General features: G+C 50.7%; 1 protein-coding gene across 5 annotated transcripts in view; it reads left to right on the top strand.

Moving 5' to 3' along the window:
* Positions 1-12,604, top strand: part of BAG6 (BCL2 associated athanogene 6) — a 61,580-nt gene that overhangs the window by 17,459 nt on the left and 31,517 nt on the right. Inside the window, exons 3-14 of one of the 5 annotated variants that reach the window (XM_030197348.1) lie at positions 1,708-1,825; positions 2,971-3,152; positions 3,625-3,699; positions 3,982-4,038; positions 9,461-9,535; positions 9,818-10,014; positions 10,230-10,359; positions 10,498-10,695; positions 10,989-11,247; positions 11,556-11,612; positions 11,965-12,072; positions 12,278-12,393. In XM_030197348.1, the coding sequence (XP_030053208.1) occupies positions 1,708-1,825; positions 2,971-3,152; positions 3,625-3,699; positions 3,982-4,038; positions 9,461-9,535; positions 9,818-10,014; positions 10,230-10,359; positions 10,498-10,695; positions 10,989-11,247; positions 11,556-11,612; positions 11,965-12,072; positions 12,278-12,393 (1,572 nt within the window). The remainder of the gene's footprint in view (positions 1-1,707; positions 1,826-2,970; positions 3,153-3,624; positions 3,700-3,981; positions 4,039-9,460; positions 9,536-9,817; positions 10,015-10,229; positions 10,360-10,497; positions 10,696-10,988; positions 11,248-11,555; positions 11,613-11,964; positions 12,073-12,277; positions 12,394-12,604) is intronic. The other 4 variants (XM_030197350.1, XM_030197353.1, XM_030197352.1 and 1 more) reach the window with 4 other exon arrangements.

Raw genomic sequence — 12,604 nt, forward strand, 5'->3', positions numbered from 1 at the left:
TTATAGACTGGATGTGCAGGCTAGGGATGATGCCAGTTTTGGTGTGGCAGTGTTGACTTCTGGGATGCAAGGTTCCCGCCCTTAGGAGTTGTACTGCTTTGGTACTTCCCAAGCGTCTTGGCCGGTCTGGAGGGTCACTGAGGAAGGTGAAATTAGGTCTTACCTGCTAAATTTCTTTCCTCTAGACCCTCCAGACCGGTCAAGAACCCTCCCGCTGTGTACATGTTTCTTTGTGGTGAGTATGATTGGCAGAGTTCTGGTGTTCTTATGGTCTATGTTGCTATGGCTGAAAGGTATCTAAATTTCAAGTCTTGCTATACATATATTTCCTCTGCATTTCAGAGAGGGACCGTAGCACTGTGGCGTTCGGTCAGTTGAAGCACGTGTTTCATGTTTTTTGTTTCTGAGTACAGGGTTCTTTGACCTTTCGGGGTTGTAATTATTTATTGGTTTCATTTGTTTTCTGCTTTGTTAAGGATTTACTGGCTGCTTGGGGGTTGGCTGCTAGCTTATACTGGTTTAAGTTTTAGTGTTCTCAGTCTCCCTCTGCTGGTAGGCGTGCATAACCCAAGCGTCTTGACCGGTCTGGAGGGTCTACAGGAAAGAAAATTAGCAGGTAAGACCTAATTTCAACATAAGTCTCACTTTTAGGCATTCCAGTCTTCCTTTCTTGTGGGCAGGAAGTCCTTTCAGTTAGCTAGAGCGCCCAGTACTTCCAGAACATGCGAGGCTGGTCCATTCTTCTCTTCCTCTGATATCAGCATTTCTTCTCAACCAATCTGTGGAGCTTCCGTTCTTTCGCAGAGAGGACGTAAAGGCTCCATATTCTTCCTTCAGGCTTCTCGATGTGCGTAGAGTGATCTTATCTGGAAGTCACAAGTGAGTTTTGCAAATTAGGCAGACTGTGCTTTTTTGTAAATAGAGGCTTGGCCTTATGGCTTCCAAGCCCCAAGTTGCTAGATGGCTGAAGGAGACTATTGTGTCAGCTTATTTGCTGGCAAGGAAGCAGGCTCCTCAGGCCTTGCAGGCTCATTCTTCGAGGCATACAGCAACATCCTGCATGGAGATTACCTTACAGTCTTCTGTGGATATTTGCCAAGCACTACAGGGTGGACGTTGCGGCGTGCTTGGAATCTAGTTTTGGGGCTTCTGTCCTTTGGTTGGTGGCGGTGCCAGGATCCCACCCACTCTAGGGATTGCTTTTGAACATCCCCCAGATTCTGGAATATTGGGAAGCTACGTAATTGAAGGAAAAATTAGGTCTTACCCAATAATTTTCTTTCCATTAGTCCTTCCCACTATTCCAGAGGACCGCTCAAGGTTTCTGAGATGTTTAGTCAGTGTGAAGTAATGGGTCAAATAACAACTGTCACCTTGCATGGTGCTTCCTGCATATTTCTCTTGTTCTCTACAAGTTGTCCAGAGATGAGAGAGGTCCACAAGTTTGCCTCGTCTACTTAATGAATTGTTTAAGGTGGTTGTGTGTATTCTGAGTTTCTCCTTCCTTATAAATACTGAGGAGCTGGACTGGATGCCAAGAGAGATGTCTCAGCTCAGTTTTCAGTTCTCTATCTCCACCCGCTGGTTGATGGACACAACTATCCCAGAGGTTATGGAATAGTGGGAAGGACTAATGGAAAGGAAATTATCAGGTAAGACCTAATTTCTCCATCTATTTTATGTAAATGGGAGCTGTTTTTTTTCCAGATCACAGTGAGTGAATTCAAAGAGCACATTGCAGGAACAGTGAATATCCCTACGGAGAAACAGCGGCTCATATACCAGGGACGTGTGCTGCAGGATGAGAAGAAGATGAAGGAATATAGTGAGTAGGGAGTGTCTGCTATCTGCTGTGCTTAAAAGAAAATGTAGGGAGGAGGAAGTAGTGCCTTAGGTCAGGTGTCTTGGACGAGAAAAAGTGGAGATTGCTGCACTGAGTATGGAGCCATCACATTTTTTTGTTGTTGTTTTTTTTTTTTGTTACATTTGTACCCCGCGCTTTCCCACTCATGGCAGGCTCAATGCGGCTTACATATTGTATAGAGGTACTTATTTGTACCTGGGGCAATGGAGGGTTAAGTGACTTGCCCAGAGTCATAAGGAGCTGCCTGTGTCTGAAGTGGGAATCGAACTCAGTTCCTCAGGACCAAAGTCCACCACCCTAACCACTAGGCCACTACTCCACTTGCAAGATTATGATCTGGATGTGGGATGGAGTTCTCGTAATGTATGGTATCAGAAGTGGGATCCTGTCGGTGATCATGTGAGAACATGCTTTCTGTAGCAAGAGCAATGACCGTACACGTGGTATCAATACAACCCACTTGTTCACAGGAGATTTCAGTGTGATAAGATGCACGGAATTCGTGCTATGGTCAGAAGTGTTCCCTGATGCAGTGGTAATTTTAACTGCAAAGTGCTGGCCATCATCAGGACGACCAGAGTGATATGAGCACTGAAAATTTTGTTTTACTCCAATGCATGCAAATCAATTTGTGAATTGAATTTTTATATAAAATATGGGGGAAGAAACGAAGGGTTTTGCCATCATAGAGTATGATACAGTACTGATCAGTGCCAAAAAAGGTTCTTGGGAAGGAAAAGCCTCCGAATCGATTGTTACTGTGGACATAGGGCAGAGGCTGTTAGAGCATAGTCCTTGCACTTCCCAACAGCTGTAAATCTAGCACAGATTAAAAAAAAAAAAATTGTTTCGCATTGAAAAACTGCTTTCACAGGAAGGGTAATATATATCTTGGTAAATATGCTCACAGATGATACAATTCATAGTCGGTTACCTCTCATAGATGACTTTGACAATTGTGGCAACACATATTTGCTGTTAGAATTGGGATCCTGATGCTGAGCGTTGGTGGTGGGATCCTGACCTGAACTTGACACTGAAGCTGTTAACATGGAATCCACTCTCTCTCTCAATTTTTGCTTTGTATTCTTTCATCTTTCTGACAGATGTGGATGGTAAAGTTATTCATCTGGTGGAACGGGCTCCTCCTCAGACGCAGCCTGCCTCTGGGGGCACTTCTGGGGCTGGAACGTCAGCGCCACACAGTGGAGGTCCACGAGGTACCGGTGCCGCTGTTCATGACCGGAACGCTAACAGCTACGTCATGGTGGGGACCTTCAACTTACCGGTAAGTATTTATGACACAGTATCTTGTGGTAAAAGCAGTTAGCTTAGCAGGGTTTAAAAAAGATTTGGATAGCTTCCTAAAAGAAAAGTTCATAAGCCATTATTAAAACGGACTTGGGAAAATCCACTGCTATTTCTGGGATAAGCAGCATAAAATGTATTGAACTTTTTTGGGATTTTGCCAGGTATTTGTGACCTGGATTGGCCACTGTTGGAAACAGGGTACTGGGCTTGATGGACCTTCAGTCTGTCCCAGTATGGCAACATTTATGTACTTATCCTGCTTTCTGTTTGCTAAAGGCAAGGTTCGCTGTATCCCTGTTCCCTAGAGGTGACAGGCTGTGTATCCAACTGAGCTCTCTGGTCCCCTCTGAGCTCTTCATTCTCTGGGATCCCCCTTCCTTGCCTTGCTCTCCTCTCACTTCTACTTTGATGATGTTCATGTACACTCCTCCATTTCTTCTGGTTTGCAGCAGTCCGTCCAGCAGGTGATGTCGGGGCTGGGAGAGGCAGCCGGACGCAATACCCGTGTCACTGCTACCACCGGGGTGAGTCGTAAGAAGAGCTTTTAACACAAGAGAGCATAGGAAGGAGCAAAGACTGAACCCACGGTGGAGACATGAGACGGGGAGAGTGACATGAAGGAACAAGTGGTGGCGAGCTAGGGGGGAGAGCATGTGGTGTGAGGGAAGGAGGAAGGTAGACAGGATATGGTAGACAGGAAACGTCAGGTTTTAAGTTAGAAAGGTTGATCCCTATCTATACAGGAGTTGACGTGTTCTGTTCAATTTGCTCTCCACCCTCGTTCTCCTGATCCCTCACACGGGAAGAGCGATGGCTCGTCTGTCGACGTCCACATTAACATGGAGCAGCAGGCACCTATCCAGGTAAGGGGGCTCCCTGCTGCAAGGGGGACCACAAGAGAGTGCAGAGAGGAACACAATAATAGGGTCTAAGTCTGTCCCTATATCTGGTAGAGGTTTATAATGTGTTAACAAGACTTTACTGAGAGTCCCTAGGACTATATCATAGGGCTTCACAGTGTGTCCCTATGAGTTCATGATGGAGAAATTAGGTCTTACCTAATTTTCTTTCCATTAGTTCTTCACACTATCAAGTGGGTAGTTATGTCCATCGACCAGCAGGTGGAGATAGAGAATACAGAACTGAGCACCACTACATGGCTCCCAGCTAGCAGCTCAGCTTCTCAGTATCCGTCCTCAAGCAAGGAAGAAAACACACCCAATCAGGAGCATGGTCAGCAATCAACATATCCAGCCCCAAGACCCGTTCACAGATAAGGCCCCTGGAAAACAGGATACAAAGACAGTACATAGAGCCACCAACAAAGGTGTCGCACCACGGGACGGCTCCTGGAATAGTGTGAAGAACTAATGGAAAGAAAATTATCAGGTAAGACCTAATTTCTCCTTCCATTACGTTCATTCCCACTATTCCAGGACAAGTGGGATGTTCAAAAGCTATCCCTACGAGGGTGGGAAGCAGAATCTGCCATACACAGAACCGACGCCCCAAATGTAGCTGCTGCCTGAGTGGCACCAGCCGTTCTACCATACTTGAAGATATCAGCGAAGCGTACACTGCTGACCTACAGATAGCCATCAGAGAAGACAACAAAGCCTCCACCCAAGACGTAGCCACATGTCCAGGAGAGAGAGCCTTCAACCTGAGAAGCGCCTCCCAGGATACAGGCTGAGACCACAGCCACCTTCACCCACTGGGCAAAGAAAGCCTTGGGCAGCATGAGACCCCCCCTTGCTGTTTACCAAACAGCCCAATAGGACCAAATGAATGGCGAAAAACACCGGGAACCGTGAAATGCAAGAACGCCCTGCTAAGACCAGAAGCTTCCAAAAAACAGACCGCTGACTACTGAAAAAGAAAGACCAACAAACACTAAGACAAGAAGCATGGTACTGCCCCAAGTGAGATCCCTGCCTCCGAAAAACAGATAAAGGGACCTTCCAAGAGAGAGACTGAAGTTGCGAGAAGCAACAGGTTGACAGAAACCTCAAAGAACACTGTGGACAAAGAGAGAACGAGACAGGTGCTTTAGCCAACTAAGCCATGGTGCCATAGAACGAGGGCCACCTATCAACAGGCTCAAACAGGGAGTGCTGAAGCACCGAAAGACCAGAAAAAGAACTTAGTCCAGAAGGAGCAGCTAAAGAAGACTCCTGCAAGCAGCCCTAAAAGCAAGCCAGGACCCCCACTGAACCTACAGCACTAGCCCCATGAATTTCCCTCCTGCCAAAAAGCCAGAAAGTGGCCCAGAGAGGACGCAGCGGTGACCCAAACCTCACAGCATGCCAGACTTAGAAACACATTCTGATAGATGCTGATGAGGAAGCGTGCTTCCTGGCCCAAAGCAGGGAAGCCACCACTGAAAGTGAATAACCTTTCTTCCTCAGCCGAGCCCTCTCCAGGGCCAGGCCGCAGGACCAAAGCAAAGGGGGAAGGGAACCTCCATGGCCACTAGGCCCCGACAGAAAGACCTCGACACTGAGGAAATTACAATGGCTCCCTAACCAGGAGCCTCACGAGATCTGCATACCAAGGAAGCCATGGCCAGGTTGGAGACTAGGATCACCCTGCCCCAAAGGTCTGCCATTCTCCCCCACAGCCGGCCTAAAATCGGCATGGGGGAAGGCATATGGAGGTCTCTCGCTCAGACACAACCGTCACAGGACGAATAGATCCCTAGAGTCCTATGCCCGGCGGTGGCTGAAGCACCGAGGAACCTAGACATAGGACTAGGCCACCAGCTGAAAACGGCTCGACCAACCGCTCCCTCCACTGGAAACCAGAGTGTATCGACTGAGCAAGTCTCCATATTGAGGGACCCCGCAAACCAGCCGAAGGCACAACCAAAGTTTCACTGCCCCGTCCATTAACAAGCTGGACTCCCCCGCCAGCAGACTGCTAGGAGTCCCCCCTGCGAGGCAAAAAAAGGCCCAAACGACGACATTTCCAACAGTGAGGCAAAGGCCTACAGAGCTCGCACGCAGCTCCAGAGGATAGAGGGCCAATGCCCTCCTTGGAGACCAAGAGCCCTGCACCAAGGAACCCCAGCAAAGGGCACTCCCCAGCCCGAGAAGCTGTGCTGTAGACACCACCTCCCAAAGCAGGCTCGAGGAAGACCTTCCCAGGGTCAATGACTGGGGAAGCAGCAACCCCCTCATGCACTGACTGACAGCCAGAGAGCAAAAGAGCCAGATGCCGCCGCCCTCTGAAACCTGAGACCAGTGGCTGAGCAGGGCCCCCTAAAGCGGCCGCATGAGAGAAGAACCCCTTCCATGGCTGCTGCCATAGATCTAAGGACCTGCACGAAATACCAGGCTTGTGGCTGGTGACAAAGCAGGAACGAGAAACTTGGAAGCTAACTTAAAGCGTTGGCCCTCTGAAGAAACACTCAAGCTCATCGGGAATAAAAGTTGGCACGCTGGCGCCAGCCTGCTCCTGTTGAAATTAAACACCCAAACCAGACAAAAGGGGGGTAAACCAGCGCTGAAGGGGTCTCAGGCTAGGCAAGAAGAGACCCAGAGTCATCCAGGTACAGGAGAACACAAAAACCTGTGTCTTCGCAGAAAGACCGCCACTATGAGCATGACCTCAAAAAGGGTCCTCAGGTCCGACGGAACCAACTGGCAGGGCAGAACAGGAATGAACTGCCAAGACAGCCCGTAGCGGGAAAGAGAAATATGCCTTCCTGAGATCGAGAACGGAGAGAAACTTTCTCTCCCAAATGGAGGTGATCAGAGACCTCAGGGCTGCCATCCGAAAACGGATACCTGTGGATCCCTTGAGATCCAGAATGGGTTACACTGTTCCCGTCTTCCTGGGAACCCCAAAAAGGATGGAGTACCGACCCAAACTGCGTTCTGAGCAGACAGAGGCCCCCTCTGACAAGGAGACTGCAAGAAGAGAGGGGCTACCAGAGGGGAGAATGCCAGCAACCCGAAAATCCAGCACCTAAGCTGAGGAGAAGGTAGTCCACACATCCTGAAATGCCCGAAAGTGGCTCCATGTCGGCCCAGACGGGCCAGCCAGGCCACCCAAGGATGGCCAGGAGACAGCAGCCACTCACTCCAAGTGCCCTGCTGGTTCCCCGTCCCCCTTTAGGGAGAATACCAGGCTCGAAACCGAGACCTCTGGCCAAAATTCTGAGGACCAGGCCTACCCTTAGTGCTGACACAAAATCGGACACTTGCTGAGCCCACAGGCCAGTCAAAGAACGAGGAACGTCCCCTGTCAAACGCTGGAGCCCGACTCACCGAGCTCCTGAACCAAATCACTGAGGGTGTACCCAAAGAGAAAGGTGCCCCAAAGTGGAAACCTGACCACGCAGGCCTTGGAGGTGGCAACCACCGCAGGCAGAACTGACAGCTTTGGTGAATGCAAAAGACGTACCCTAGGCCGAAGCCCGAAGATTGTTATACACAGTGTCCACCAGACAGGCAAAATGTGCCTCCAACCAGGCAGCCCGGGGACTGCCCCGGGAAACAGACTGCTGCTGGCACTGCAAACAGGTCCATGCCGCAGCCCTCGACCCAAGACAGGCCGCAGCGGGAAAGACAAAGGGCTACCAATAGAAGCCTGCAGCTCCTAATGCAAACACCTCCAAGACAGGCAACAAGGTCTGATTCAGCTTTCCATCTAGCAGATTCTGTGAGGCAATGCCGCCAGCAACCAGGAAGGGAAAATTCAAGGTGACTGCAGACACAGTCCAATGTAGGGAACGGAGCTTCTTCTCCCTGCACTAGAGAAAAGAAGTGGACCGTGGTTCTCCCAACCTGCAGGCCTGAGTCAAGTGCACTGTGGTAATCAGGCCCCGAATGACCATTACATGGGGCACACCTTGGACAAGCCCCTGAGGCCCTCCAGAGAACCCCAAGGGTTTCGCTATGGGAAGCGCTGCTAGCGCCACCGCAAACAGGGAGCCGAACTCCCCCCCAGCTGAAACAGACCGAGCACCCGAGGGTCATCCCCCTCCCCCAGAGGGAGCTCACCCTCAACCAAGAGCTCTGACAGAGGAGACCCCCTAGAGCAGCCCAACTGCAGCAAAACAAAACGAAGACTCCACGTGTTGTCCGCGGGGAAAACCCCATCCCCTAGGAGATGCTAGGGCCGCTGGAGAAGGGACTACTTGCACCAACCTGAAGCCTGGCAGAGCAAGAGAACAAGCCCAGAAGGGCAGGCTCTGACTCAGGGGCCCCCCTCTCCCGAAGAGATCCCCACTGCTACAGCTGTCTGCACAGGCCCTCATGCCGGCAGAGAACAAAATGGCTGCCATTCCCACCTCCCTGTGAGGTGAAGCACCGAGACGCTACAGTGGGGACCAGAGCTGCAAGAAACGCATTGCTGTGACTGAGGGCGCTCTGTGTGCGTGAGCCCCGACTCGACCCTTCCACTCGGGAACCGGACTGCACACCATGCAGCAGCCCAGGGAGGAACCCCGCCCGCTGTGAGACGGGCAGCTCCCAGCGGGGGCTACCATGAAAGAAAATTGTTGCAGCGCAGGAAAGCATGTGGCGCACCGTTCTACACACTCACTTGTCTTTCGTGTGCTTTTTTTTTTTTTTAAACCGGAGTGCAGCACAACTCAACCATAAAGCTCTTTTTTTTTTTTGTGAGCACAGACACAAATTGCTCCCAAGGATGTCCTGAGGCCCAAAGCACAGCAGAGAACACACTACCCCAGGTCCATGCTCCCAGGGGACACAGCCACCCCCCTGTCACGGAAGGGCACAGCACCACCAGCCCGCCAAACTCACTGCGTTGCCTGCACTGTTCCTTATCTTCTGAAGCAGACTGGTTGCTGAGCAGGCTTCCATAAGAACACAGAACACTCCAGGGGGGAAAGCACGACAGGGACCCAGCACCACCAGGTATGTCTGCCCACTATGCTCAACTGGGAACCAGTTGACCATCTGGACCAGGAGCAAGGCCTTAGAACCAGAGACAGAGGAAGTCTATCCATCCACCTGCTGGAGATAGAAGATACTGAGAAGCTGAGCTGCTAGCAGGGAGCTGTGTAGTGGTGCTCAGTTCTGTATTCTCTAACTCCACATGCTGGTCGATGGACATAACTACCCACTTGTCCTGGAATAGTGGAAATGAACGTAATGGAAAGAGCTTTTATAATATGCATCTAAAGCTGTCTCTGCGAATCCCCTAGGACTGTGCAATAGCTTTACAGTGTGTATCTGGGGCTCTTCTTGAGGTTATGGTATGATGCTTAGGCTGGGCCCCAGAATTTGAGCCTCATATGGAGCGTTTCTGTTTCAGAGTGAGCCCAGGGTACGGCTGGTGATGGCCCAGCGAATGCTGCGTGATATCCAGGGGATCCTTAGTAGGCTGGAGGTGAGTAGGTCTTCGGGCGGGGGTGAGAGGTATAAGGAGATGAGGCTCCTTCCTCAGAGGTGGTGGCTTCTTGTAAGGCAAGATGCATATATTTGATACCCTAGATAGAAGTGGTCAAATTACAGTCCTTGGACCAAACGTAGCCTGCCAATGTGTTATTTTTGGTTCACTGACCCTAAGGTTAGATTTAGTAACCTAACTGAATGTGTGTTGTTGGACATTAATGTGAGTGAAATCATATTGACACATGGCTTTCCCTTTCCTGCCCATTGTCTCTTACAGGGCTCTGAAAATGCACCACAGTCGGAGGCTGACTCCCGGGACCATGAGACCCCTGCAGCTGAAGGAGCAGATGCCATGGAGACAGGGGAAGGAAGCGATGCCCCTCCTGGAGAGGAAGCTGCTGTCCCTGAGGCAGAACCTGCTGGCGAGGGTACGCCCAACAGTGCCACACCAACAGGAGAGACAACAGCGCCAAAGTAAGCAGCCACGAAGACCAGAATCTCAGGGCTCTCCTTTCAGGGCCTCTGGCCTTTTATTTGTGAGTCTGGGTTTCGTGGCAGGGTCCAGCAGACAGCTGAGAGGTGCAATGGCTGGAGGCTTCTCATTGTATTAGGTGGTCACTTAACATGGGGTATATGCAAACGGCTTGTGAAGTCATCCTATTGAGTCTGTCCTGCCATATTCTCTGCAGTCACCCAGCCCCGTCAGAGTACTGTGAAGTGCTACTGGAGCTGCGACGGGTGGAGGAGCAGTTGAACCCTCATATGCTGCGCTTCCAGGAGATCTTGGGCAATGCCACCAGTACAGATTATAACAACAATGTAAGTGGTGGGCCTGTGCCCCTCTATGCACCTTTCTCTCTCTACGCCAGTTCTCTGTAGTTCCTCCATCTATATGTCCACACTGATGCTGACAGTGTAACCCCCCCCAAACACACACTCTCTCGCTCTCTCTTCCAGATGGAGGGTCGGGAGGAAGACCAGCGGCTTATTAACCTGGTGGGGGAGTGCCTGCGTCTGCTGGGGAACACTTTTGTGGCACTGTCTGACCTTCGTTGTAACCTGTCCAGCAGCATCCCCCGCCATCTGCATGTGGTGCGGCCCATGTCTCATTACACGGCCCCGATGGTAGTGCAGCAAGCAGCCATCCCCATACAGGTGAGGGAACCGTAGCCCCAAGCAACTGTAGTGCTAGAGCAGGCATCTCCCTGCCCCCTCCCCAAGATGGTAGACCCAGTCTCCAGAAAGCATAGTGTGACATGTAAAGGTGAGAGAAGAACTGAGTCATAGGGTGAAGGGGATAAACTTAAAGAAATATTTCTTTACAGAAAAGACAGTGGATATATGGAACAGGAAGGGATTATAGAGCCGAGTAGTTGGTGTGGATGGGCAGAGTGGATAGGTTCTGTGGTCTTTATTTGCTGTCATTCTCTGTTTCCCTTCTATCACAGATAAACGTTGGTACCACTGTGACCATGACGGGGAATGGAGCCCGCACCTCCCAAACAGTGCCTCCTTCAGGCTCGGAAGAACAGGTAGCTGCACAGACTACGCCAGGAGAGACGGGAGGTGCTGCCACCACCACCCCACCTTCCGGGTTGAGTCCTGAAGGCCAGGGGCCAGCTTCGGGCCAGTCTTCACACCCACGAGTGATCCGCATCACACACCAAACTGTGGAGCCTCTCATGATGATGCATATGAATCTGCAAGGTGAGCGCTTACAGTGGAGTCTCGTTTTCCGACTGTCTGTTGTTTGAGGCTTGTGTTCTCTTTGCGGTTCTGTTGTTTTCTTTTGCATTAAGCTCGTCTTAGTCTCTTTCCTTTTGCTTGTGGCTCTTCTTCTTTTGTGCCCGTGGCTCTGTGGGACTGCATTTTTTTTTTGTGTGTGTGTCCGTCGCTTAACCCTAAATGCAGAGACACAATGTGCCCTCAGAAACCAAACGTATGGACTCTCTTTCAGCGTCTCTTGAAAGCTGCTGTTTTCCCACAGTTCCCTTTCCGCTTCTCCTCATTCACAGATTCCAATTCACCCTCCGGTGGCACTGGATCTGGTCCCTCCACGACCACAGGGCACGGTAAGAATCTCAGCCCCTGTAACATGCATACAGCTGGAGCCCTGAAAAGACCCAGTGTAAGATACAAAGACATTCTAATCACACCACACACTTTGAGGGGGTCATAGTCTAGTCTAAGTGTCAGTGCATGAGCATATTGGCAAAGGATACACATTTTCGGCTAGAGAAGGGAGAATCTCAGTGGCCAGGAACCATTTCACTCACTCTGGTTGTATGATGCGCAGCCCAAGGCCCCTGTACCCTAGAGGTGGCTATCTCGTTTCTCTCATCATCTTAAACTTTTATCTGAGAAAGGGACAGCAGGCTTTTTTATTTTATTTTTTCTTCTAAATCCTCCTCGATCTCTTCACAGGCGGGACGTCGTCAGTCCAGATCCCCAGCCTACCTCCCGAGTTCATGCAGGCCATCTCCCATCAGATAACCCAGCAGGCCCTAGCAGCTGCAACCTCAGCCGCCACAGGTAGGGGAGCAGGACACGGGTTAGCGAGGGCGAGGGGAAGTGTAGAAGAGTAGGTTAAGTATCCTTTTAGTTCTGACGTATGACTAGATCCTTAAGACCTTTACGCTCAACTCCTTGGCTAGGATAGATTTCTTGTAGATTTAGACCTAAGTCTGGGGACCCTTCTCCTCTCCACCCCCCGCTAAACCAGCTTCCTGTTTTGCAGGTCAGCAAGTCCCAAACTTCCAGGCCGGGCCTGCCAGGGTGGTGTTCTCTCGGCCACCCCCTCCAAATGTGCGCCATGGCAATTCACCTGGGGCCTCCCAACCTTCAGGAGCTGCGGTAAGTACAGGGGGGACCAATTAAAGCCACAGGCACAGGGACACACGCACGATGCTGTAGAAACAAAAGTGTAGACTGCCGTGCCCAGTGATAGAGAGACCCCTCTGGATCCACTGAGTGGCAGGCAGACAGGCTGAGTGGTCCAAGACCCCTCTTCCACCTTAGAAACATATAGAATGCAGTTTAAATTTTGCAGTGTGATGTTTAAAAT

The sequence above is a fragment of the Microcaecilia unicolor genome, chromosome 3 (genome assembly GCF_901765095.1).
Source record: "Microcaecilia unicolor chromosome 3, aMicUni1.1, whole genome shotgun sequence".
Taxonomy (NCBI): domain Eukaryota; kingdom Metazoa; phylum Chordata; class Amphibia; order Gymnophiona; family Siphonopidae; genus Microcaecilia; species Microcaecilia unicolor.